The sequence below is a fragment of the Heloderma suspectum genome, chromosome 17 (genome assembly GCF_057233095.1).
Source record: "Heloderma suspectum isolate Gila_16-S chromosome 17, 16-S_ref, whole genome shotgun sequence".
Taxonomy (NCBI): Eukaryota; Metazoa; Chordata; class Lepidosauria; order Squamata; family Helodermatidae; genus Heloderma; species Heloderma suspectum.
The window spans coordinates 18,398,020-18,424,323 of NC_139474.1; the positions used below are offsets into that span (position 1 = coordinate 18,398,020).

General features: G+C 51.8%; 2 protein-coding genes across 6 annotated transcripts in view; both read left to right on the forward strand.

The window, feature by feature from the left end:
• Positions 1-241: 241 nt before the first annotated feature.
• Positions 242-415, forward strand: CTXND2 (cortexin domain containing 2). The gene has a single exon (XM_084823430.1). The coding sequence runs from the start codon at positions 242-244 to the stop codon at positions 413-415; it is 174 nt and encodes a 57-aa protein (XP_084679556.1).
• Positions 416-2,675: 2,260 nt separating this feature from the next.
• The window catches only part of SETDB1 (SET domain bifurcated histone lysine methyltransferase 1), a 38,372-nt gene continuing 14,743 nt past the window's right edge, over positions 2,676-26,304 (forward strand). The window contains exons 1-13 of one of the 5 annotated variants that reach the window (XM_084823421.1): positions 2,676-3,019; positions 9,551-9,776; positions 10,333-10,496; positions 14,012-14,049; positions 16,324-16,423; positions 16,618-16,746; positions 19,817-20,018; positions 20,801-20,874; positions 23,048-23,238; positions 23,563-23,692; positions 23,974-24,115; positions 24,383-24,547; positions 25,059-25,661. In XM_084823421.1, the coding sequence (XP_084679547.1) occupies positions 9,562-9,776; positions 10,333-10,496; positions 14,012-14,049; positions 16,324-16,423; positions 16,618-16,746; positions 19,817-20,018; positions 20,801-20,874; positions 23,048-23,238; positions 23,563-23,692; positions 23,974-24,115; positions 24,383-24,547; positions 25,059-25,661 (2,153 nt within the window). In that variant the 5' untranslated portion in view covers positions 2,676-3,019; positions 9,551-9,561. Of the gene's footprint in view, positions 3,020-5,184; positions 5,461-7,099; positions 7,160-9,550; positions 9,777-10,332; positions 10,497-14,011; positions 14,050-16,323; positions 16,424-16,617; positions 16,747-19,816; positions 20,019-20,800; positions 20,875-23,047; positions 23,239-23,562; positions 23,693-23,973; positions 24,116-24,382; positions 24,548-25,058; positions 25,662-26,304 lie in introns of those variants that run through there. The other 4 variants (XM_084823423.1, XR_014786218.1, XM_084823420.1 and 1 more) reach the window with 4 other exon arrangements.

The window sequence follows — 26,304 nt, forward strand, 5'->3', positions numbered from 1 at the left end:
TGCCCATGGATTTAATTGGCCAGCCCCGGGTTCTAGTTTAAGAGAAGGTCTTGTTTTACCACCTGCAAGCCAAGACAATAGTGTTCTTGTGTAATCCATAGGGTGGGTTCCCACTTCTATCAAATATAATATGAATATACAGCCAAGGGATCTTAAACTCCTGATGACCCTACATTTCTCCCCACAGGTGATGGAAATGTTTTCACCTGGTTGAGAAGAAGCGGACCACCACACAAGACCCATGGAAAGTCCAAGCCCAGAGACCTTCGTGGATGTGGACAAAGGCATTTGCATTGGTTTCCTCTCCCTGATGTGTTTCTTTCTGATGCTGATGATGGTGCGGTGCGCGAAGCTGATTGTGGATCCATATTCCGCCATCCCAACTCCGACATGGGAGGAGGAGCAGCTGGACTGATGGCGTCTATCGGCACTCTGCCTGCATGGACGACAATGACGGGAAACGGTCGGGGTGAACTAGGATGGAAAGAAACAGGGGTCTAACAGTTATTACTATTGTTATAATTATTTTCTCCCCATTCTCTAAGCAGTGGGAAGCTCAGGGCAAATATTATTAGATTCATTTCCTTTTGAGGAACAGAGCGACAGAGAGCATTGGAAGTCTATGGTGTCCAGTATGTTTATTTATTTATAGAATTTGTATCCCACCTTTCAGCCAAAAAGGCTCTCAGAGCAGCTTACAAATATAGGGAAATAAGAGAGTCCTTGCTTGCATCTAAAAGACATGACACAAAAGGAAAGAAGATTGGGAGGGAAGAGGAAAAAAGCAAATACAGACAAAAGTTTTTTAAATTACATTAATTCACAATGCTGTGATTTTTTAAGCAGGAAAAGTTGAGGCCCTCCTGAACCACCTGCAGGCAAAATACTTTGCTTCTGTACTACTTACACGACCACTGAAGCTGTAGAGGAGGGCAACTTGTGGCCCTCCAGATGTTTTGGCCTACAACTCCCATGAGGCCTAGCCAGGCATGGCAACCTTTTAGAATGGGGGGAAAACTGTGCAAAAGCTGGGAAACTGGCAAATGGTCAGTGCCTGGGGAAAGGGGGTGGGGCCAGGGGAGGGGGTGGGGCCATCTGGAGAACTCTGGCGGGACATATTTGGCCCCCAAGGTGGGCCGGATTTAGCTTGCGGGCCTGCGGTTCAACACCCCTGCTTTAACCCATGAAGAATCATAACAGTATCATGCCACAGAGAGGGCAGGTACCCTTCAGGCAACCGGGTCCCAATTAGTTTAAGGCAGGGGTCCCCAGCCTTGTTGGAAATTTGAGACCATGCTGTGGGCACCACCACAAAAGCCCACTGTGGGCACACAGTGGATCGCTGCTTTGGCATCTAGCTGCCGTGTCTATGGATCTTAGGCTGCGTCATATTCAGCAAAAACGTTTGCTTTGTGTCTTTTGGACACTGCAACGTCTCTTTAATAAGGCATTGTCTAATTCAGCTAATTGCTGGCAGTGCAATACAGCTCATGCTTCTTTGAAGTACATGCTCTTTTAAATTATTTACCTGCTTCATGGAAATTAACAAATGGTCAGCGGAAATGGATTCTCTGCACCTTTTTGACAGCTAAAAGACTGATATTGCAACATCGGAAGGATAAACCCTCACCTCCCATGATGCAATGGGCTGAGGACCTTACAACACTTTCAATGTTTGAACGGGTGGCATATAGACATCTCCTTCAAATGGCCACTTATTGGGATATTTGGTCCACATTTGTTGAAAGCCATGTATAATTGCTGGAAAGCTCTACGCATTTCATACAAATCCATGTATGCATATTAAAAAGGGGGGAATTTCGGGTGCCTGCAGGTGCTATGCTGGGGCCCCCTGGTTTAAGGCTTTAAGGGCCCAATCCTATGCATGTTTAGACAGAAAAAAGGCCTACAGCTCGCAACGTTCCTCAGCCAGTGTAGGATTGTGTCCTTAATTTCCCTCCCTTTCCTTGTGTGTTGTAGCTTGTTAGATTGGAAGGACTGTCTTGTTTTTAACTGATTGATTATAAGCTGCTCTGGGGGCCTTTTTTGACTGAGCAGGATAGAAATACTTTAAGGGTGCAATCCTATGCATGTTTTCTGTCTAAAGATGCATAGGATTGCAGCCTGAATAAACTAAATAATGTATGTTTTTTAAAGCCCTCGACGGCACTTGGGCGGTTTAGGGTGCAATCCTGTGCACCTTTAGACAGGAAAAAGTCATAGAACCATAGACTAGTAGGGTTGGAAGGGGCCTACAAGGCCATCGAGTCCAACCCCCTGCTCAGTGCAGGAATCCAGGTCCCACAACTACACATGCACAGGATTGTGCCCTAAGAAAAGTGTATTTTGACTGTTGCTTGTGCAGCATTTGCTGCTCCCCTTTGGTCTGAAAGTGCCCCCTTGTATGTTTATATCTGCATTTCCCCCCAATACTCCACCTGTCAAATGGTTTTCCTCTGTAAAGTAACCTCCTGCCTCTACGTTTTTGTTTCCTAGACATTTCTACACGTGCATTAAAACTGAGGAAGCAGGGCAGAGATTTCTGTTACGGGCAGTCAAAACAACCTTGCAAAAATCTCAACTAAAACCTGCTTTAAAAACAATAATAAAAACGAGGCGTCTGGCCCTTTAACACCGAACCGCCCGCCCGACGCAGGGCGCATGCGCACTGACGCCCCTTCTCAGGGGGGCGGAGCTTGCAACCAAGCATCCCGGCTCCGCTCGCTCCGGCCTAGCCGGGGCTCCAGATCGCGCGCATGCGTTCTGGAGGCCTCAGCCCGCCGCCGCCGCCCTGCCACGCATGCGTAGTGGGCGGAAAGGCGGCTCCCTTCTCGCCGCGTCCTCCGGAGGCGCAGGCGCACAACACCCAAGGGGAGGGGGTGCTACTCGGGGCACGTGGGGTGGCCCCTCCCCGGAAGCACGTTGAATGGATTTCCGGTCCTGGTGGAGCTGCCCCCCCAAGCCTGAATTGGTTCCAGGCAAAATATTCCCCCCCCCACTTTCCCCCCCAGGGGGAGAGGTGAGTATTGTGGGGAGGGGGACAGGGTGGGGGGGGCTGGCCTCCAGAGGGATGAATGGAGGCGGTAGCCGAGTGTGTGGGGAGCCTGGCTGGGGAGACTGTTGCATGCCTGGGAAGTGAGTGTTTGGAGGGGGGACTGGATTTGGGGAGCGGGCTGCAAGCGGGAGGGGTCTCTCTTTCAGAGGGATGAAGGGGGTGGGGAGGAAGCCTGGTTGGGGGCAGCACCTGGCTACTTAAAATTATTTATCAGCATCTCTTTTGGAGGGGCGTTGATGGGTAAAATTGTTGCATGCTTTAAAGGTAAATGGGGGGGAGCAAGAGGAGGGGGGTGAATATGGATTGGGGGGGAGGAGGACTTGTGGTCGAGGGAGGGAGGGAGGGAGGGGCTGAAGGCAGGGTGGTTTGTTGCTATTCAAGGGTCAGGGTGTTGCCAACCTCAGAGGCGAATAGCTGGAAGAAGAGGAGGGGGCAGCTTGCGGGAGCAGGGCTAAAAGTGGAGGAAGGGGGTCTCTCTTTCAGAGGGATGAAGGGGGGTGGTTGAGGGAGGGAGACTTTTCTGGGAGAGGCTGAATGGAAAGAGGTTGGTGGGCAAAGCTGTTGCATGCCTAAAAGGCAAGTGGTGAGGGAGATGCAGAGGACATGTGAGAAGCCCTGTTGCTGAAGGGTCAGAGTATTGCATGCCTTAAAGTTGGACGGTTAGAAGAGGAGGAGCGGGGCTGGATTTGGGGTGTGGGACAAGGAGCTTGAATGTGGAAAGGGTTAGTTGGATACATTATGGGTGTGTGTGTGTGTGTGTGCAGGGGACTGTTGAATGCTTACTCTGTAAGCATGGGGTAAATGGGAGATGGACTGGGGATAGTGACCTGTCGAATTTTAACTTTGTTTAGTGAGACTTCTTAGGGGTGTATGGTGGAGGCTGGAATTGCAGGAGGAGAGGACGGGTTGAAAGCACAATGCACTGTTTATTTACAGTCATGTGAAAAAGAAAGTACACCCCTTTTGAGTTCTATGGTTTTACGTATCAGGACATAATAAAAATCATCTGGTCCTGTGGTGGTGGTGGTGGTTCAGTCGTGTCCGACTCTTCATGACCCCATGGACGCCAAGCCTTCCTGTCTTCCGCTCTCTCCCGGAGTGTGCTCAAGTTCATATTCATTGCATCGGTGATGCTATCTAGCCATCTCATCCTCTGCCCACCCCTTCTCCTTTTGCCGTCAGTCTTTCCCAGCATCAGGGTCTTTTCCAGGGAGTTTTCTCTTCGCATTAGGTGGCCAAAATATTGGAGCTTCAGCTTCAGCATCTGTCCTTCCAATGAGCAGTCAGGGTTGATTTCCTTTAGGGCTGACTGATTGGACCTCCTTGCAGTCCACGGGACTCATAAGAGTCTTTTCCAGCACCACAGTTCGAAAGCATCAATTCTTTGGCGCTCAGCCTTCCTTATAGTCCAGCTCTCACAGCCATGTGTTACTCCTGGGAAAACCATAGCTTTGATTAGACGGATCTTTGTCGACAAGGTGATGTCTCTGCTTCTTACTATGCTGTCTAGGTTGGCCATAGCTTTCCTCCCAAGGAGCAAGCGTCTTTTAATTTCATGGCTACAGTCACCGTCTGTGGTGATCTTGGAGCCCAAGAAAATAAAATCTGTCACTGCTTCCATTTCTTCCCCTTCTATATGCCAGCAAGTGATGGGGCCAGATGCCATGATCTTAGCTTTTTTAATGTTGAGTTTCAGACCAGCTTTTGCGCTCTCCATTTTCACCCTCAACAAGAGGCTCTTTAGATCCTCTTCGCTTTCTGCCATTAGGGTGGTATCCTCTGCGTATCTGAGGTTGTCTTAAAATTAGGTAAATACAGCCTCAGATGAACAACAACACCTGACATATTACACTGTGTCATTATTTATTTTACAGAAATAAAGCCAAAATGGAGAAGCTATGTGTGAAAAACTAAGTACACCTTATGATTCAATAGCGTGTAGAACCACCTTTAGCAGCAATAACTTGGAAGTAATCGTTTTCTGTATGACTTTATCAATCTCTCACATCGTGATGGAGGAATTTTGGCCCACTCTTCTGTATAACATTGCTTCAGTTCATTGAGGTTTGCGGGCATTTGTTTATGCACAGCTCTCTTAAGGTCCCGCCACAGCATTTCAATCGGGTTGAGGTCTGGACTTTGACTGGGCCATTGCAACACCTTGATTCTTTTCTTTTTCAGCCATTCTGTTGTAGATTTGCTGGTGTGCTTGGGATCATTGTCCTGTTGCATGACCCAATTTCGGCCAAGCTTTAGCTGTCGGACAGATGGCCTCACATTTGACTCTAGAATACTTTGGTATACAGAGGAGGTCATGGTTGACGCAATGACTGCAAGGTGCCCAGGTCCTGTGGCTGCAAAACAAGCTCAAATCATCACCCCTCCACCACCGTGCTTGACAGTTGGTATGAGATGTTTGTGCTGTTATGCTGTGTTTGGTTTTCGCCAGATGTGGCGCTGTGCATTATGGCCAAACATCTGCACGTTGGTCTCATCTGTCCAAGGGATATTGTTCCAGAAGTCTTGTGATTTGTTCAGATGCGACTTTGCAAACGTAAGCCGTGCCACCATGTTCTTTTTAGAGAGAAGAGGCTTTCTCCTGGCAACCCTTCCAGACAAACCATACTTGTTCAGTCTTTTTCTAATTGTACTGTCATGAACTTTTAACATTTAACATGCTAACTGAGGCCTGTAGAGTCTGAGATGTAACTCTTGGATGTTTTGCAATTTCTCTGAGCATCGCACAGTCTGCCCTTGGGCTGAATTTTCTGGGATGCCCTCCTCCTCCACTCCTGGGAAGATTGGCAACTGTCTTGAATGTTTACCACTTGTGAATAATCTTACTCACTGTAGAATGATGGGCTTTAAATTGTTTGGAAATGGCCTTATAACCCTTCCCAGATTGATGGGCAGCAACAATTGCTTCTCTAAGATCATTGCTGATGTCTTTACTCTTTGGCATTGTGTTAACACACCCCTGAATGCTCGAGACCAGCAAACTCCGGAGACTTTGGCTTTTATAGAGGTGGCCACACTTGCTGATGATCAATTAATCAAGGGCATTTGATTAGCAGCACCTGGCTGCTACTTAGCCTCTTCATACCTATGGAAGCAGTAAGGGTGTACTTAGTTTTTCACACGTGGCTTCTCCATTTTGGCTTTATTTCTGTAAAATAAATAATGACATGGTGTAATATGTCAGGTGTTGTTGTTCATCTGAGGTTGTATTTACCTAATTTTAAGACCTGCTGAGGACCAGATGATTTCTATTATGTCCTGATACGTAAAACCATAGAACTCAAAGAGGGTGTACTTTCTTTTTCACATGACTGTATTTCTCTATTATAGCTGGGAGGCACTTTTGCTCAGTGGTAGAACCCTTGCTTGGCATGCAGAAGGTTCCAGGTTCAATCCCCAGCTTCTTCAAGTAGGGCTGGAAAATATGCCTGGAAGCCTGTAGAGCTGCGGCCTGTCTGTGTCGACAATATTGCACTAAATGAATGAAAGGCCTGACTCAGTATGAAGCAGCTTCGTGCTTGCTTGCATTTTTGCTTAAAAAATAAAATCACACACACACGCACCTCGTTTCTGTCTTGTCTCTGAGATGCCTGAGGTTGTTAGCATTCATAAAATTCTTAAAAAAACAAAAACACAATTGTATTAACAAGCAAAGAAAAGATAATAATGGTGAAATACAAATGGGATAAAAAGCAGATAAAATCAATGTTAAACCAGGAGAAGGGTAGATCGGGATCTGAGCACCTTGTGGGCCTTCATATGTTTTGGCCTACACCTCCCATCATCCCTCTTCATTGGCTGTGCTGGCTGGGGCTGATAGGGGTTGTACGCCAAAAGACCTGGAGGGCCACTGGTGTCTTGGGCAACAATTATTAGGGCTAAATTATGGTTGTTGGCAGGTTGAACGATAAAGTTAATAGAAAATAACATAAGAACCATGTTAAATCAGGGTGAGAGTTCCATCCAATCCAATGTCTTGTTTTCAGCAGTGAAAACGTAATAGATACTGAAGCCCAGATACTGAAGCCCACCAGCAGGACAAGAAGGCAACAAGTCTCCTCCTCTACCTGCCCCCTCCCCAACCAGGTATTCAGAGGTCAGCTGCCTTTGAATATGTAGCTCAGTGTTGTTGATGCTGACCAGCAGCGACTCCCTGGGGTTTTCAGAGAGGAGTTTCTCTGGATTATATCTGGAGTCAGCACAGGTTGAACCTGGGTCCTTTTGTGTGCAAAGAATATGCTCTAACACTTTTTGTGGCTGAGGAAGTGTTGGAAGATTTAGTGGAGGTGGGAGTGTGGGGCTGATAAGACAAGTTGCAAAGAGATGATAGAGTCATAGAATAGTAGGGTTGGAAGGGGCCCACAAGGCCATCGAGTCCAACCCCCTGCTCAATGCAGGAATCCAGGTCAGAGCATCCCTGACAGATGGCTTTCCAGCCTTGTCTTGAACACCTCCAGTGTGGGAGAGCCCACCACCTCCCTAGGTAATTGGTTCCGTTGTCATATTGCTCTAACAGTCAGGAAGTTTCTCCTGATGTTCAGCCGGAATCTGGCTTTCTGTCACTTGAGCACATTATTCCATGTCCTGCACTTGGGGATGATTATTGGATGCTGTTAGAGCTGTTCTCCCCGTTGCGGTGCATGAGCCTTCGTCCCTTGTTACCCCCAACTTTACATCTCCCTTCCTCGGAAGATTCAGTTTAAAGCCCGCCTGATGAAGTTCTTCATGCTGTGGCCAAACACATTCTTCCCAGCCTTTGTGAGGTGCAACCCGTCCCTTGCCAGCAGCCCATATTCCAGGAAGTATAGGCTGTGGTCCCAGAATCCAAATCTCTCCCGTCGGCACCACCTTCATAGCCAGTCATTCACCCGGAGTATTTTTCTTTCTGTTTCTATCCCTCTTCTAACTACTGGAAGGATGGATGAGAAAACTATCTGGGCCCCAAAGTTCTTGAGTTTCCTTCCCAAAGCTTCAAAGTCTGACGTGATTTCTTTGTAGTTCTGCTTGGCGATATCATTTGTTCCCACATGGATGAGAAGAAAGGGATACCTGTCAGTGGGCTTTATGAGTGCAAGCAACCTTTCAGTTACGTCTCTAATCTGTCCTCCCGGGAGACAACATACCTGGCGAGTCCACGGGTCTTCGCGACATACTTGGGTTTCGATCCTACGCAGCAAGGGGTCTCCCACTCCTCCTCCTCTTCTCTTCTTCTTGTTGTAGGCCTGGGTTTCATGGCCTCTGCTTGGCTGACCTTCAGCCTCTTGCTCGCTCTCATGCAGGGTCCCCTGTGGTTCTTCCTCTGCAGCCTGTCCTCCAGTCTCATCCTCAAGTACCCGGAAGCGGATCCAGAGCTCCACTGCTTCCACTGGTGCAGAGTGGCGTCTCGTTCTTCTCCTCCTAACTGTCACCCTTTGCCCAGGAGGATCCTCTGCGGCATTTTTCCTCCCCTCAGCATTCCCCCCTTCTGCCTCAGCTTGCTCTTGCTCTGCAAGCTTCTGCTCTTCCCTTTGCTGCTGTGGTTCCCCGGTTCTGCCCAAGGACTCTTCGTGTTCTCTTATTCCCCGGAGGGTCGACAGTCGCCGCTCCAGTCCTCTTACTTTTCCTTCCAGCAGCGTGATCAACTTGCACTTGTTGCAGGTGTAGGCCATGTTGTTCTCAGGCAAGACAACAAGCACGGCACACACCTTACAGGTCACCACCACTGGAGAGTCTTGTCCTTCCATAGCCTCATCCCCCTTTTTGTGTCTAGCTTTGTGATTGTTCTAGACTAGCCTGTGCCTTCTCCTCCACTCAGTAGAGGTTAAAAGCAGAGTCCCACTGGTGTGGAAGTGTGTGTTACAAGCAAAATAATTTTTTTTTTTAGTGTTAGGGGCCTCCCCCTTTGACCTCCCCTGCCAAACTCCCCTGGCCGACTCCTGTTTGCTCCCCCTGTTCGCTCGCTCTCTGGGAGCTTGCTTGCTTCTGTAGTTCCTGGACCAGCTGGAGCAGCCTCCTCTGCTCTGCTCTGCTCAGCTGGGAGGCGGGAAACAGACTGAAGCTTCCGGCCCTCACAGCGGCTGGGGGTACTCAGGCCACCCCCCACCCCCAATTCAGTTGGAGCTCTCAGGAGCACCTGGTGAGCTCACAGCCACTCAGAAGGAATGATGGATGAGTAAGAAGGGTTGAGTTGGCCTGAAGTCAGGTGGAGACGTGAGCCCTTCATGAGCCATTTTTGCATTGCACTTAAGGACCGTGCAAATGCTGGAATGCCTCCCCGTACTTTTCACAAACCTTGTGGCTCTTGAGGCTGCAGTGAATCAGAATGTTGGCCCTTCCTGAGTGTATATTCCTCTTCAGAGGATTAGCAAGATCTTAAATCAGACAGCGCAAGTAACAGCATGGAGAAAAGAAACCCTAGATCAGAAGGGTGATGGTGGTGGTCTGAACAATGTATTGAGTGCTGTGTGTTTGATGTGCTCCTTTTTGGCACCGTTTCAGTTTCCGCCACCATGGCAGAGTCCCAAGAGATGGTGGAACTGCAGCGAGAAGTGATGGAGGAGCTGGGCATCTCCCTGGAGGATCTCAAGCAGTTAATTGATGAGGAGTTAGAAAAGTCGGAGTGCATCAAACAGCGGAAGGAGGAGCTTGAGCATCTGGAGGAGTGCGTGAAGCTGAAGGAGGCCGAAGTGGCTCATGTAGACCAGCTCCTTGACAATGCTGTGAAGTAAGCAAGGATTGGGGGTAACTTGGGGTTTAATGCACCCTCACAAGTACATCCCTCAAAAGCTACTAGCCCACTCTGTAAGTAATTTTGGCACATCAACAGTCAAGGAAGAAAGATTTAAGTCTCGTCCGCTTTATGGAAACTTCTTGGCTTGGTCACCTGGAGCTAATTTGTAACTCGCCATAGGTGAGTGGCTGCTTATAAGCCAGGTTTAATCATCAGTGCAGTTCATAAATTAATATCTTTTTTAAAGACCTCGACAGCACTAGGCTGTGCACTTGGCGGCTTAGGGTGCAAACAGAAATAAGTCCTAAATGCTGGCTGGGGCATGTTGGGAGTTGTAGGACCTTTTTCTCTCCAAACATGCATGGGATTGCACCTTTAGTCTTAAGATATAAAAGCCAGAGTCTTATCCATCAATATAGCCTAACACTTTTTCGCCCCATATTTCTGGGCTTTCTGCAGGGATCAAAATTAAAATACAGCCCGCAGAGATCTCTGAAACAATGTATCCAAGAACTAACCTTGCAACTTTCTCTTCCTTGTTATGCCAAAGGGCTGTGGATAAATGCGAGGTTCTGGTGAAAGACGTCTACGCGAACTTGGGCCTGGAGTACCGGGAGACTGATTCAGAGGAGGATGATCCCTCTTGCAGGCCCATGGAAGTCATCGAGATCCCGGACGAGGATGAAGACGACGACGTCATGAGCGTCGATTCAGGTTTGATTCCTGGCTGGGTCCGACCAAATGTCCATCTGGCTCAGTGTGCTGTCCCCCGCCATGGCTAACCAGTTAAACCATGGCAGGGCATGCCGGAGACAGCAATACCATGTTGTTTTTCTCCCCAGCCCACCCGGCAACATTTATTTTATTGATAAAAGTGCGTGCGTGCCTCTTTTTGGCCCCAAAAAGGCCCCCTGAGGTGTCTCATGTTAAGATGCAGAATAAAGTATAATAGAAATGCAGTAGAACTGAGAACAGGATAAAAATCAAAGCATGGTAGGCAAGAGGTAGAGAAGGAGTCTCGCAGATGAAAAACTGGGTGTGTGTATGTGGCGGGGGAAGCCTTAACTGATCACCTACAGCAGCCTTCCCCAACCTGGTGCCCTCCAGATGTGCTGAACTGCAGCTCCCATAATCCCCAGCCAGGAGGGCTATCTGTATGTTGCAGGAGGTAATGTAAGGGCACCAGATGTAACCTTGATGGATCAGATGAATGGGCCTTTTGAAAGGGCCTAGGAACATAAGAAGCACCCCTGTGGATCAGGACAGAGGTTTGAACGGTGCTCCGTTATTCCTGCTTGATTCTATAAACACGTCCTTTACTTCTGGCTGCCTTGATCAACTTAGGAGGCACAGTATTGAAAGAGATGGTGCAAAGGCAGTGTGGCGAAAATGGTCACCCTTTCAGAGCAGAACTGCCCAGTGTGGGGTGCCCTTAAAACAGTGGCCTGTGCCACGTTCCACCTCCCTCCCTCCACATCCTGCTGATGCTCAGTCAGGCTTGCCCGTATTATTTCCACAGCCCCCTTTTCTTTCTCACATCTACCAGCAAGCGGGGAGAATGTGGGTCTCCTGTGTGGAATACTTGCAACTTGGGGCAACATGCCATGCATCTGATGGAGCAGACTGTAGTCCGCAAAAGCTTCTGCTGTAATAAATTTAGTCTCGAAGGTACATTTCGCTGCAACTGGCTGGAAACTTTTAATGGATTGCGCACCATGTGAAAAACAAAGTGATTTTTATTCCAAACGATTAAAATGGGGATAAAATGGAGGAGGAGGAGGATAATGTATGCCGCCTTGAGTTCCTTGGAGGATAAAAGGCAGGATATAAATGCAATAAATAAAAAATAAAATAAAGAAATTGTAGATCCTGCATTAAGCAGGAACAAGCTGGACTAGATGACCTCCAAAACCTTCTAATTCTGTGATTCCAACCTTCCAACTCTATGATTCCAACCTTAGGGTCATAGAATCATAGAATGGAAGGGGCCTACAAGGCCATCAAGTCCAACCCCCTGCTCAGTGCAGGAATCCAAGTCAGAGCATCCCCGACAGGTGGCTGTCCAGCCTCGTCTTGAACGCCTCCAGTGTGGGAGAGCCCACCGCCTCCCTAGGTAATTGGTTCCATTGTCGTATTGCTCTAACAGTCAGGAAGTTTCTCCTGATGTTCAGCCGGAATCTGGCTTCCTGTCACTTGAGCCCATGATTCCGTGTCCTGCACTCGGGGATGATGGAGGAGAGATCCTGGCCTTCCTGTCTGTGACAACCTTTCAAGTACTTGAAGAGCACTATCCTATCTCCCCTCAGTCTTCTCTTCTCAAGGCTAAACATGCCCAGTTTTTCCGTCTCTCCTCCTAGGCTTGGTTTCCAGACCCCTGATTGTTGCCCTCCTCTGAACCCTCTCCAGTTTGTCTGCATCCTTCTTAAAATGTGGTGCCCAGAACTGGACACAATACTCCACATGAGGCCTTAGCAGTGCTGAGTAGAGGGGAACTAGTACTTCCCTGGATTTGGAAGCGATGCTTCTCTTCGTGCAGCCCAAAAGAGCATTGGCCTTTTTTGCAGCCACATCACATTGTTGGCTCATCTTCAGCTTGTGATCGACAACAATTCCAAGATCCTCCTTGCTTGTTGTTGTCAGGGTGGAAATTGAGCCAATAGAGCCCCGGAGCAGTTCTGATTCTGAGGAGGAACAGCAATCCGTGGGAGAGGAGCTCGCTCATCTCTCACAAGCACAGCAGCTGGCAGAGATTTCTCCTGCCAGCATTCTTGGGATAGATAGGGACCCTGGCAGCGAGAGAGTGCTGGAGGGGGGCTTGCTGGATGCTCAGCGCAGACGCAGGGAGCGACAACAGATGGAGGGCGCGGAAAGGAGGCATAGTGCTCGTTTGGCGTGCAAACAACGGTCGTGTCCCGAGGACCCAAGGAAAAGAGGGAGGATCTCTCCCTAGCCCATAAGTTCAAGGTCTTCCCGTGATTCTCCTTCAAACTGGGACCAACTGCCTTACCTGGAGCTTAGGCTACTCTGCTATCTTTCCCCAGTGCTGTTCCTTGCTTTGGCGCAAGGAAGTACTGAAGTATAAAGTATAAAGGAATAAAGTCTCGGAAAGAATTCCTCATTGTCTGTGTCCTGAGCTGGCTATTGGTGGGGACTGCAAGAGGCAGCTAGGGCGCTCCTGACAGTCATGTGGTTGAGCCACGTATCCCCCATCTTGTAACTGTGCATTTGGTTTCTTTTTCCTAGGTGCAGAACTTGGCATTTGTCCCTATTAAATGCCATTCTGTTGTTTTCTGCCCAGCGCTCCAGTCTATCAAGATCACTTTGAATTTTGTTTCTGTCTTCCAAAGTATTAGCTATCCCGCCCAATTCTGTGTCATCTGCAAATTTGATCAGCATTCCCTGCACCTCCTCCTCCTCCAAGTCATTAATAAAAATGTGGAAGAGCACTGGGCCCAGGACTGAGCCCTGCGGTACCCCACTCGTTCCCTCTCCCCAGTTTGAGAAGATCCCATTGATCAGCACTCTTTGAGTCCGATTCTGTAGCCAACTGTGGATCCACCGGATCGTTGTTTCATCTATCCCACTTTGAGCTAGTTTGCTCATCAGGAGATCATGGGGCATTGTTTTCAAGGTGCTTCCGGATGGATTGCTTTATCATCGGCTCCAGAATTTTCCCAGGGATTGATGTCAGACGGTCTGTAGTTCCCAGGTTCCTCCTTTTTACCCTTTTTGAAGATAGGGACAACATGAGCCCTCCTCCAGTCATCCGGCACTTCACCCGTCCTCCATGATTTCTCAAAGAGAATAGACAGCGGTTCTGAGTTCTTCTGCCAGTTCCTTTATTACTCTAGGATGCAGTTTATCTGGCCCTGGAGATTTGAACTCATTCAAAGTAATTAGGTGTTACTTGACCATATGCCTGTCGATCTCAAGCTGCAATCCTGCCCCTTCAGCCTGTACTACTGATAATAAATGGGTAACTTAATACGCAATCCTATGCAAGTTTAGACAGAAAAAAGTCTTGCAACTCCCTTGCTGCCTGGGGCATGCTGCGAGCTGTAGGACTTTTTAAAAATCTGTCTAACTGTCCATACGATTGTGCCCTTGGAGAGAGCTCTAAGTATGGCCAGTGGTATATAAACCTGTTAAATAATAAATAAATAAATACACTTCTCTCTTCCTGAGCCTTTTTTGCACTTAATGCTCGTGTTATTGTCTTTTAATTGCAGCGGATGCGAGTAACAAAATTGCGAAGGATCAGTCACTGGTGAGTTGGTGGGGGAAAGGGACTGGACCGGCACATTAACCTGGCAGTTGCAATACCTTTTATTTCCGTCATGTGTTCCCAGTTACGGCAGAGCCTAGGAATTCTGAACCCCTAAACGGAAGCAAAGCTTCAGGGCCAGAGGTGTCAAGACTGCTCACCCCTTGGAGAGAGACAATTTGCTTTCTGTCACTTGGCGCCTCACGGCCAAGAGACTTGGCTGTGACCTGCAAAGTCCCTCCCTAATTCCATTCTTGCCTGTACCACACATTTGATCACTGGCTTTGCTGCTATCTCTTGAGTGCCACAGCCTGTGATGTGGGGATGTTCAGACTGGCCTAGCGTAGGGTGCTGTGTAGCACAGCTTGTCTATCTGTCCAGCCAGAGGAAACTTGAGACAGGTTGAAATCTGAAGATGCTAGATCTCAGTGAGGACCCCCCCTTTTGCTCGTCCTATTTCCTCACTACTGACAGATACTTAACAACTTCTAGCTGCCCCCCCCCCCCCCGGACTCTTGGCAGCTTCCAGTTAAATGTCTCTGGGCATCTCCCTTCTTTCTCTTGTGAGACTGGGACGTCTGCAGTGCCCTAGTGCAGGGATATCTAATTTCTTTCTGCCCAAGGGCCTCAATTCGATTTTGGAGAAGCTCTTGGGGTAGGTGGGGCGGAGTCACAATCCAGCAGTGGGTGGGGCGCAAGGCAGAAGGAGCTGAGCCCAAATATAAAAAATACAGCATGCTTTACCTTAAATCTATGCAAAGGGCTTAAATCAGGGGTGTTAAACCTCTTTCAGCTCAGTGGTGGGCGGGGCCAAAGGCAAAGGGGTGTGGCCCAAAATACCACAATACCATATTTTAGCTTAAATCTCTCACTGCTAGTAACTAGGGCAGGATCGGCCCCCCCCCACCAGGAGGGCGGCCCCCCCCCACCAGGAGGGCGGCCCCCCCCCACCAGGAGGGCGGCCCCCCCCCACCAGGAGGGCGGCCCCCCCCCACCAGGAGGGCGGCCCCCCCCCACCAGGAGGGCGGCCCCCCCCCACCAGGAGGGCGGCCCCCCCCCACCAGGAGGGCGGCCCCCCCCCACCAGGAGGGCGGCCCCCCCCACCAGGAGGGCGGCCCCCCCCACCAGGAGGGCGGCCCCCCCAGCCACTTGCCCCCCCAGCCACTTGCCCCCCCAGCCACTTGCCCCCCCAGCCACTTGCCCCCCCAGCCACTTGCCCCCCCAGCCACTTGCCCCCCCAACTGCTTTTCTCAAAGGGGCAGGATCTGCCTCTCCAGGAGGGTGGGGGCTGGGGGCTGCCCCCCCCAGGAGGGCAGGATCCGGGGCCCCCCCCCCAGGAGGGCAGGATCCGGGGCCCCCCCCCCAGGAGGGCAGGATCCGGGGCCCCCCCCCCAGGAGGGCAGGATCCGGGCCCCCCCCCCAGGAGGGCAGGATCCGGGGGCCCCCCCCCAGGAGGGCAGGATCCGGGGGCCCCCCCCCCAGGAGGGCAGGATCCGGGGGCCCCCCCCCAGGAGGGCAGGATCCGGGGGCCCCCCCCAGGAGGGCAGGATCCGGGGGCGCCCCCCCCCAGGAGGGCAGGATCCGGGGGCCCCCCCCCAGGAGGGCAGGATCCGGGGGCCCCCCCCCAGGAGGGCAGGATCCGGGGGCCCCCCCCCAGGAGGGCAGGATCCGGGGGCCCCCCCCCCAGGAGGGCAGGATCCGGGGGCCCCCCCCCAGGAGGGCAGGATCCGGGGGGCCCCCCCCCAGGAGGGCAGGATCCGGGGGCCCCCCCCCAGGAGGGCAGGATCCGGGGGCCCCCCCCCCAGGAGGGCAGGATCCGGGGGCCCCCCCCCAGGAGGGCAGGATCCGGGGGCCCCCCCCCAGGAGGGCAGGATCCAGGGCCTTTTCTCAAGAGGGGGAAATGGCTCGGGTGTGTGGGGAGAGTTGCAGGTGATACGGGCTGGGGAAAGGGCTAAGCATCCCCCCAACTCCTTCCACTGCTTCTCTTCCGCAAAAGCACTCTCCCCGCTGCCGCTTTGTACATCGGCGGCCAACGCGAGGTTCAGCATCCACCGCATGCTTCATTCCCCCTCGTTTCGAGGCTTCCCAGTAGAATGGCACAGCTCCTGCTCCCCGTCTCGAAAGGGCACAGCGAGCAAAATGGTCAACTCCCCTGCCCGCAACTCCCCTGCCCGCAACTCCCCTGCCCGCAACTCCCCTGCCCGCAACTCCCCTGTCCTTCTCCACCCAGTAACCTTTTTTAAAGCTCCTTTGAAATGCCTCTCCTTCTCCCTGCAGCTCCGAGAAGCCATGGCTGCCATGAGGAAGTCTGCCCAGGATGTGCAGAAGTTTATGGACGCGGTGAACAAAAAGTCGGGCAGCCTGGACTCGCAGAGAGGTGAGCCTGTGCGAGGCATGTCAGAATAACTGCCTGGCGTGCCAGCTGTGACCCCTTTGGCTCAGGGAGGACGGGGACGGGCTGTTGCCGAGGCCGCATTCATCTTGGCCTCCTCAGAAACTTGGCCTCTGGGTTTGGGGGTGTCTCGAAGACCAGGCTTTTCAGCCGGCGCCTCATGGGATTTTCTGTCCCAGGATCCCAGCAGGTGAGCCCTGGCTGTGAACTCACCCAAGACGGTGACCTTGTGGTGGGTGACCGCATCCTGGGCAAGAAACGGACCAAGACCTGGCACAAGGGCACACTGATCGCCATCCAGACAGTGGGTGAGTATGGCAGCTTTCAGGGACCACTGCCTGCTTGCCTTGCTGACCCTTCCAGTGTTTTGTCCAGATGGCAGGCAGGCCTACCTTCCGCTGCTTCGTGTTTCTGCTGAATTGGGCTGTGGGGGACCGGGTGTGGCAGGACCCGATTCAACAGTGAAGCCCACGTTGAGACGTCTTGCTTGGACCGGTGTCTCAAACCTTCTTACCTCTCATAGTTCCCTAACAAAGGATCCTGGGAACTGGATGGGACTCCATCAGGCGGTCCAGAACAGGGTTGGGCAGAAGGTTGATCAGGATATACTGGTAGATCGCTGGAGGACTTGCAGTTCCCCTCTACTCAGCACTAGTTAGGCCTCATCTGGAGTACTGTGTCCAGTTCTGGGCACCGCACTCGAAGAAGGATGCAGACAAGCTGGAGAGGGTTCAGAGGAGGGCAACAAAGATGATCAGGGGACTGGAAACAAAGCCCTGTGAGGAGAGACGGAAAGAATTGGGCATGTTTAGCCTTTAGAAGAGAAGACTGAGGGGAGATAGGATAGCGCTCTTCAAGGACTTGAAAGGTTGTCCCAGAGAGGAAGGCCGGGATCTCTTCTCAATCATCCCTGAGTGCAGGACCCGGAATCATGGGCTCAAGTGACAGGAAGCCAGATTCCGGCTGAACGTCAGGAGAAACTTCCTGACTGTCAGAGCAATACGACAATGGAACCCATTCCCTAGGGAGACGGTGGGCTCTCCCACACTGGAGGTGTTCAAGACGACGCTGGACAGCCATCTGTCAAGGATGCTCTGACTTGGACTCCTGCATTGAGCAGGGACTTGGACTCGATGGCCTTGTAGGCCCCTTCCAACCCGACTATTCTATGATACTACGATAGATTGGCTAGGATTTCTGCCTCTTAGTTGTTTAACAACAGGAACAACAAAATGTGTTTATTTATTTAATTTAATGTTTATTACATTTCTATTCTTCCCAATAGCCAAAGCTCCCTGGACGGGTCACAAAAATTAAAGCCACAGAATGTGGCATAAAAACACACAAAATATAAAACTGCAGTATAAAAATACGACCAGAATAAAACCTAGCAGCGATGAACACATTTAGTTTCATGTGAGGCTTAGGGTTAAGCCTCAGGTTAGGGTTGGGGTTGGGGAGACCTGGTTCTCCAGAAAAGAACTGAGGCCTCGCTGAAGCCTAGGTTGGGACGGCTTCCTGAGTGTCTATGCTGAGTGGATGAGGGGATGTCTCAGTGGCTCGTGAGGGTGAGGGTTAAGCCTCAGGTTAGAGTTGGGGAGACCCAGCTTTCCAGACAGGAACCAGGGCTTCGGTAAAGTCTAGTTTGGACTGAAAGACGAGTGGGTGACCAGGACGGCTTGCTGAGGGATTTTGAGTATAGCAGGTGAGCTGGGGAATGTGTCAGTAGCACGTCAGGCTTACGGTTAAGCCTCAGGTCAGGGTTGTGGAGACCCGGCTCTCCAGACAGGAACTGGGGCCTCAGTGAAGCCTAGCTTGGCCAGACAGATCGAGTGGGCCACTAAGATGACTTGCCAACTGTCTTTGAATATACTGGGTGGATGGGGCAATGTTTCAGTAGCATCTCAGGGTTAGGGTTAAGCCTTCGGTTACGGTTGGGGGCACCTGGCTTCCCGGGCAGGATTTGGGGCCTCAGTAAAGCCAAGCTTGGTCAGAGGCTGAGTGGGCCACCAAGATGGCTGGCCAATTGTCCTTGAGTATTATGGGTGGCTGGGGGATGATTCAGTTATATGTGAGGGTGAGGGTGAGGGTTACTTCGGGGGAGACCCAGCTCTCTGGGAAGGATCTGGGGACTCAGTAAAGCCTAGTTTGGCCAGACAGACTGAGTGGGCAACTAGGATGGTCTGCCAGCTTTGAGTATACCTTGTGGATGGGGGGTTGTTTCAGTTGCACATCAAAGTTAGGGTTAAGCCTCAGGTTAGGGTTGGGGAGACCTGGCTCCCTAGGGAGGACTGGGGCCTCAGTAAAGCCTAGTTTGGCCGTACAGACTGAGTGGGCGACCAGGACAGCTTGCAGTAACAGATTTAAAACAGCAAAGCTAAAAGGCCAGAAAGCAAAAATGCTGGCAGAATCAAAAAGTGTTCACCTGGTGCTGGAAAGAATGCATCATAGGTGCCAGGCGAACCTCTGTAGGGAGCTCGTTCCACAGCTGGGGTGCCACAGCAGAAAAGGCCCTCTTCCTGGTAGCCCCCCCGCCTCACTTCCTTTGGCAGGGGCTTCCGGAGAAGGGCCCCTGAAGATGATCTTAGGGTCTGGGAAGGTACATATGCGAGGAGATAATCCTTCAGATAACCTGGCCTCAAGCCATTTAGGGCTTTGAAAGTTCATACCAGTACTTTGAATCAGGCCTGGAAAGGGACTGGCAGCCAGCGCAGCCGGAAGTGCTGGCATGATTTGATCGCGTCGACCAGCCGTCAACAATCTCGCTGCCCTGTTTTGAACCAGCAGAATTTCCAGACTGTTTTCAACGGCAGCCCCACATGTAACACATTGCAGTGAAATGACTCCCTCCCCCGAAGTAAGAGTGCTGGAATGAAGAATCCAGCGGGATCCAGAGCTACCCTCTGTCCACCCCTGGTGGACTCTTTAGAACAGGGGTGCTGAATCTCTTTCCTCCCAGGGGGCAAATGTGGTTTTGGAGATGCTCTCAGGAGCTGCATTCCATTGGTGGGCCGAAGGGAATAGCGAGGGAGGGGGCAATATACCCAAACTGCCACCATGTTTTTAGTTTCCAGCTCTTCTTGACAGCCACTAAGGCTTCGGAGAGGGATTTCCACCCTTTATGACTTGCAGGGAGTAGGGCGGGGGAGAAATGTGCAGATGCCAGGAAAACATCAGTTGCCAATCCGGGGAAGTGGGTTGGGCTGAGGGAAGGAGACGTGGCCAGATTTGGCCCCCAGGCGGGCCAGAGGGTTTGGCCCACTGACCTGAGGTCCAGCCCCTCCGTCTGTCCCTTGTGTGTTGACTGTTTTTCCATCCTTCTCCCATTTTGCAGTTGTGACTGACCACTGCCCTTGGCCATCTCTCTCTCCCTATCAGGGCCTGGGAAAAAATACAAAGTGAAGTTTGACAACAAGGGGAAGAGCTTGCTATCAGGCAACCACATCGCTTACGACTACCACCCGCTAGCTGACAAGCTCCATGTCGGCAGCCGGGTGGTGGCCAAGTACAAGGACGGGAACCAGGTGTGGCTGTACGCCGGGATCGTGGCCGAGACGCCCAACATCAAGAACAAGATGAGGTCTGGGGCGGAAGTCTGCCACACTTCTAGAAGAATTACTTTTCGTGCCATTCTTTTACATTTGTATAGCTAATACCCTGAGTATGCTGCAGATTCATTATCATACCAAAAACCCAAGAGACATCAGTAACATCTGCCCACCAAGCTTAATGAGATAATGACAAAAACGTTGGGAGAAAAATCCCTCTCATCATTTTGCACCATCAGTATAAATTAGTTGTAACATGGCAAAGCATTCAAAATTCCCCGCTTCATGGTTTCGTATGGTTTTATGTGCAACCCCTGCCAATGGCTGGCTGCCAGATTTTTAAAGAATCCCTGGCCAATTTTAATGCATCCCATATTTCTTTATAATAGGTTTGTTTATTTATTTACAGTGTTTATTATCCTGCTCCTCAGCCAAAAAGGCTCCTGCAGTGCCTTACATCCAAACAGTAAAACAAGACACACCCTGTCCCACAGGCTTACTCTCTAAAAGACACCACATGCAAGGAAAAATGGATGGGGAGGGAAGAGGAAAAAAATTAGTATTTCAACAGGTCGGTGGAATGGCCCTCCCCTCTCATCTCCTGCTGTTACAGCCTGTATGGATCTCAACAGCCTAAAAAGAAGGAACATTTTAATACATGTATTTTTGTGCTCTTTCTGTGAGTTTGCTCTGTTGTCTGATCAGTGTTCTGATGCAGGCTTCAAACTCCCCACATTGTCTCCAGACCATGTCCTGCACGGTGCCTTAGAGAGATACCACTGTGGTTCACCCTTGCGATCTCCATCCCTTCCAGGTTCCTTATCTTCTTCGACGACGGCTACGCCTCCTACGTCATCCAGCCAGAGCTCTACCTGATCTGCAGGCCGCGTGAGTATTCCTCTGGCTGCTCTTTCCTGAGCCAGAGCCATGACGGTCTGCTGTTAGCCAGCTCCCTTTTAGATCTTCAAGAGGGCTTGAAGCAGAGCCGTATTCCTGTCCTTAGAGGGAAACGGCGGTTCGTTCTGAAATACAAATGTGGCTGGATGCATGCCGTGCTCACAAGGAGGTGAATGCCGGGGGCATGGGTGCTATTGGCACTGTGATGTCAGCTGAGGGGGGGAGCATGCCAGGTGCTTACGCATTTAGGCAAGCGTTGGCGCACCTGCTGGATAGATTATGAGGGGAAGCTCTACACCAGGGGTGGGAAACTGTATCAGCCCTGGCTGCCTTTCTGCAGCTCTGACATGGAGGACGGCCCAGCTCTGATCTCTGATCAGAGATAAGAGCTGGGTTTGTCAGCTCAGCACTGCAAAAACCAGCCCTTTGTGGAACACTGTTGTGGGGGAAAGCTAGTGAGTGTGGGGCTTTGGGGAGGAAGTGTGTATGGCTTGGCTATAGAGCTGGCAGGCCAGATGGAGAACCTCCACGAGCTGTATTTGGCCTGCTGGCTGCAGGTTCCCCATCCCTCATTTACCCAGCTGCACTGGGGTGGAAGCAACGTAGAAACCAAGGGTACCATTATCCCAGCTTCCCCCGAGGCATCGGGTTGAAGGGATGCAGGCCTGACAAGCACCCCTTCTCAAAGACGCTGAATGAGCAGGTGATACGGGGCCGTTAAAGATGGGCGAGATAAGAGCTGTAATGTTCATAGACCCGAATTCTGGTTTTGTCCTGGGAAGTCCTAAATGGTCTCCACCTGCATTTCTACCCAGCTTCTTGGTTTCGAACAACCGGAAAGGTATACCCTGCTCTTCAAGTCTCAGCCTCCTAGAGTAACATGCCAGGTTCCTAAATTGGCGCATAAAACTGGGGTGGGCAGCTTTGGCCTCATTTCAAAACCCGTCTGCAAGTGATCAGTTGAAGCCTCACCCCAAGGGAGAGGGGGAGAGACCAGAGAGACAAGGAGATGCCAGAGAGAATGAGAGAGAGGGAGAAAGAAGGGGATGGCAGAAAGAGTTGGGGTGCACCCTGTTCTGCATCTGGCTGTGCCCGCTGCTGGCTTCAGCCCTTGACAGATTTCCCCCAAAGGAATGTGGCCCGTGAAGAAAAAAGGTTATCCAGTCCTGGCATAAAACAATAGAAAATAGCTTCAAGCAATAGCAGCAATAGCAATAAAACGAACACCCATATGAGTTGGATGTGGCAAAATTCTGCATTTCGAAGGCCTGGGTAAATCAAACAGGTATTCACCTGGTGTTGAATATTTATCCTAGCTGTACAAGGTGGCTTAGTAATAGTTTGATTAAAAATCCAAGAGAGACAACAGATTCTTTGTGAATTTTACTCTGAAAAGCAGCCCCCTCCCCCCAAGAATCTTGATTGAAAAGTGAGAATAAAACAGTCACAGTTGTCGTTTAAGAGACCAACCACGAAAAAAGCTGTCTTAAAGACGGCCACCCCCTTAGATCATCTTTGGTGGGCAGCTAAACTAAACGGGGCCTTTTCAGTGGTGGGGCCCGCTTTGCAGAGACTCACCCACTTCCATCCCTGGTGAGTTCTACATGGCAGTTAAGGTTGGGTTATTTCAGAGGAGATTTGGGGGCTGCAAGAAATTGTTTGCCAGACGACTTTGTGGCATATTTTCCTCCTGTTGCTTTAGCGATGTCGGGGGTTTGTTTTTTGTCAAGTGCACTTTTTGTAAGCCGCCTTGTGGATCATAAAGACTGGGTAAGAAACACACTTAAGTCAGGGATGGGGAACCTCAGTCCTGGGGGCCAAATCTGGTTCCCCAGATGGCCCCACCCCCTTCCCCCCACCTGTTGATCGTTTGGTGGTTTTCCAGTTTTTGAGCACTTTTTTCCCCTATTCGAAAAGGTTGAAATGCCTCTCCTGAGGCTGAGTTACTGGCAGTGAGAACTTGCAGCTGAAATATAGGATTAAGGTGGGTTTTTTGGCTCCACCTCCTCTGCCTTTGGCCCTGCTTACCACTGGAATGCAGCCCCCGATTGCATTTGGCCCTCAGGCTGACAGAGGTTCCACACCCCTGAGTGAAGCGCTTTGTATAGGAAAAAGGTCTGCAGAAACACGGCTTCACGGTTAACCATGCGTTTCCTCCGGGCAGTCAAAAAGTCCTGGGAGGACATCGAAGACATCTCGTGCCGGGATTTTATCGAGGAGTACGTCACGGCATACCCAAACCGGCCGATGGTCTTGCTCAAGAGTGGCCAGCAGATCAAAACCGAGTGGGAGGGCACCTGGTGGAAGTCCCGCGTGGAAGAAGTGGACGGCAGCCTCGTCAAAATCCTCTTCCTGGTAAGGGGCAGCCCCACTTTTTCTCGTCTGGTCTCCCAGTTTGGTGATTGCCTTGGTGCAGGAATCCCTGCGGGTCTCTCTGCATGTGGCTCCATTATCCCCCGCCGTCCCGTGATGGGAGCGTGGCCGCGCTGGCTTTCCGTTGTGTGCATGGCCCCTGCAGGAGAGGAGGGGTTCGGCACCGGACGTCTGGCGTGACCGAGAGACGGGTGCTGCTCTGAGAATGTACATGCCAGTGCAGTTTATACTTTCCGGTAGTCTCCTGCTCTCTCTTCCTGCTGAGTCTCAACGACAGTCATGTCCTTTTCTCCACCCCCTCCTCAGGATGACAAACGCTGCGAGTGGATCTACCGAGGTTCCACACGCCTGGAGCCCATGTTCAGCATGAAGACCTCCACCGCCTCCACCCAGGAAAAGAAACAAGGGGGACAAATGAGGACCCGGCCAAATGTCGGTATGCATCTGATCTGAAAAACTGCCATCAACGTTATGCTGAGGGGGGCGGGGGACACCACTGAGAGGACCAAAGCAAGGAAATGGGTGTCCTTTTGCCCCACTAAAGCTCCCCAAGCAAAACCCACTTCACTGTTCCTGGCTCTACACGGCCCACACTGCAGGGCAACATGGTCCTTTGACCCTCCACAGAGCCGGGGAAGCAAAGGGCTTCCTTCCTCCCGGGGCTGCAGTGCCGCTTATCGCCCCCCGCATCTGAATTTCCCACTTCTCTCCTGCCAGGGGCTGTGCGGAGCAAAGGGCCGGTGGTCCAGTACACCCATGACTTGACGGTGTCCAGCCCGCAGCAGTTTAAGCCTGTGGAACAGCCCCAGATGCCAATCATGATGTCCCAACCCGTTTCGCCCCAGTTCGTTGAAGTGGAGTAAGTCGTGGGGGACTGTCCCCGGTGGGAGGGCCTTGGCGGTGGCAAGGAGTGCCCAGGGGCAGTCTGGGAGGGCAGTGCCGGCTGCAGGTCTTGGGGGCCCTGGGGCAAGACTCCACTCCATGGGCCCCTCCCCCAGTGAGTCGACTTCTCCCCGCCACGGTCACCGGCAGCTCTCGCTCCTCCTCCTCTTCCTCCTCGTGGCTGTTGGCGGGTGTCCGACCGTGCCCGTCCTTGTGGCCCTTCTCTTCCGTCTCCTTCGCGCAGCGGTCCGGAGAGCCAGCTTGCTCAGGCCAAGAAGCAGCAGGTGGCAAAGAAGAGCACTTCGTTCGTGCGTCCCGGTTCGGCGGGCTCGGGACCGTCCTCTCCCTCCTCCCCCGTCCTGAGCGAAACGCCTCCCGTTGGGCGGGCGGGGCTGACCCAGCAATTCCGGTGAGTGTCCGTGATATGGGGGGGGGCTCTGTGCCACCAGCCCCCTGAGTCCATCTGTAATTGTGCAAGGAGGAGGGCCACAAGAGTCTCCCCCTCCCCCAAATCACACGCACAACCCTCATTACCTCTCTTTCTCATGTTCAGGCTTGCGTTCCGTCGGATATATAGCCAAAACATCAGTGCCCACACACAAGAGGGAGGCATTGGCAGATGTGGGGGGAGCCCTAGGTTTTGGGAACTACAAAAAGTCTTTAGGAAGAAAAGGAACACCCTAATTTATTTATTTGTTTGTTTATTTAATTTATTAATCGCCCATCTGGCTGGTCACCCAGGAAGGATCCCCCCTCCCATGAGAACTGAGTCACATGCTGATTGAGCATGGAATGTCGAAGGACTCTTTGCAGGTGGGGGCATGGCATAGAGGAGGACATCAATAACCACTTGTGTGTGATGGGGGCCTCCAGCCTCAGATGCCCCTGACTTGCTCACCATCCCTCTCTCCCCCCGGCAGGTTCTCCGGGGCCCAGCCAACTGGTGGCCCCACTCAGCCATTCCATGGCATGCAGGACAGGGTCCCCAACGAGCCCTCCTACCGGGCCCCCGTGGAGAAGCTGTTCTACCTGCCCCACGTGTGCAGCTTCAGCTGCCTCTCCCGAGTGCGCCCCTATCGCAGCGACCAGTACCGCAGCAAGAACCCCCTCCTCATCCCGCTCCTCTACGACTTCCGGCGCATGACGGCCCGCCGGCGCATCAACCGCAAGACGGGCTTCCACGTGGTCTACAAGACGCCCTGCGGCCTGTGCCTGCGCAGCATGGGCGAGATCGAGCGCTACCTCTTCGAGACGGACTGCGACTTCCTCTTCCTGGAGATGTTCTGCCTGGACCCCTACGTCCTGGTGGACCGCAAGTTCCAGCCTTATAAGCCCTTCTATTACATCAGCGACATCACCAAGGGCAAGGAGGACGTCCCCCTGTCCTGCGTAAACGAGATCGACAACACCCCTCCACCCCAGGTGGCCTACAGCAAGGAGCGCATCCCCGGAAAGGGAGTCTATATCAACACTGGCTGGGAGTTCCTGGTGGGCTGCGACTGCGAAGACGGCTGTAGGGACAAGTGAGCGGGGGGGGGCAGTTGTATGCGTCTCCCCACGATCCCCCTGACCCCTTTGAACTACAGTTGTTTAAGAGCCTGTTCCAAGGTAACTCTGAACTGTGGGTTAGCGTTGAGAGAACGAGCCGGGCACGAGCGCTCGCCACTTCTCGCTTTTGTGCAAGATGAGAAGCTGCCGGTCTCAGTTTCCGGCAAACCGGGATCGCCAATCAGAAGCAAACCGTGGTTGTTGCAAGGGCGGGATTGTGGGTGAACCAAGGTTGGGAACGACCAACTCCCGAGAGAATGACTGGAGTGTGGCGGCCTTCCCCGACCTGCTGCCCTCCAGATGTGTTTGACTGCAGTTCCCATCATTCTCAGCCAGCATGGCTCCTTGCCAGGGAGGATGGGAGTTGTAGTCCAACGACATCTGGAGGGCCACAGCTTCCCCACCCCTGTTTAAAAGGAAGGGGTATTTCAGTTAAAGAAATTGGATGCCAGCCCGGGGCAGGGTTTGCCCCCCCATCCCCGGGCCTGAGGTTCAGCACCCCTGCTTCAAAACACCATGCACCTTGGTGGCTCTGTATAGACGTAATAATAATAATTAGAACGACCAAGCTCCCCATTACACTTTTATAATGGCAGAACGTGTTTTTTACTCACAAGC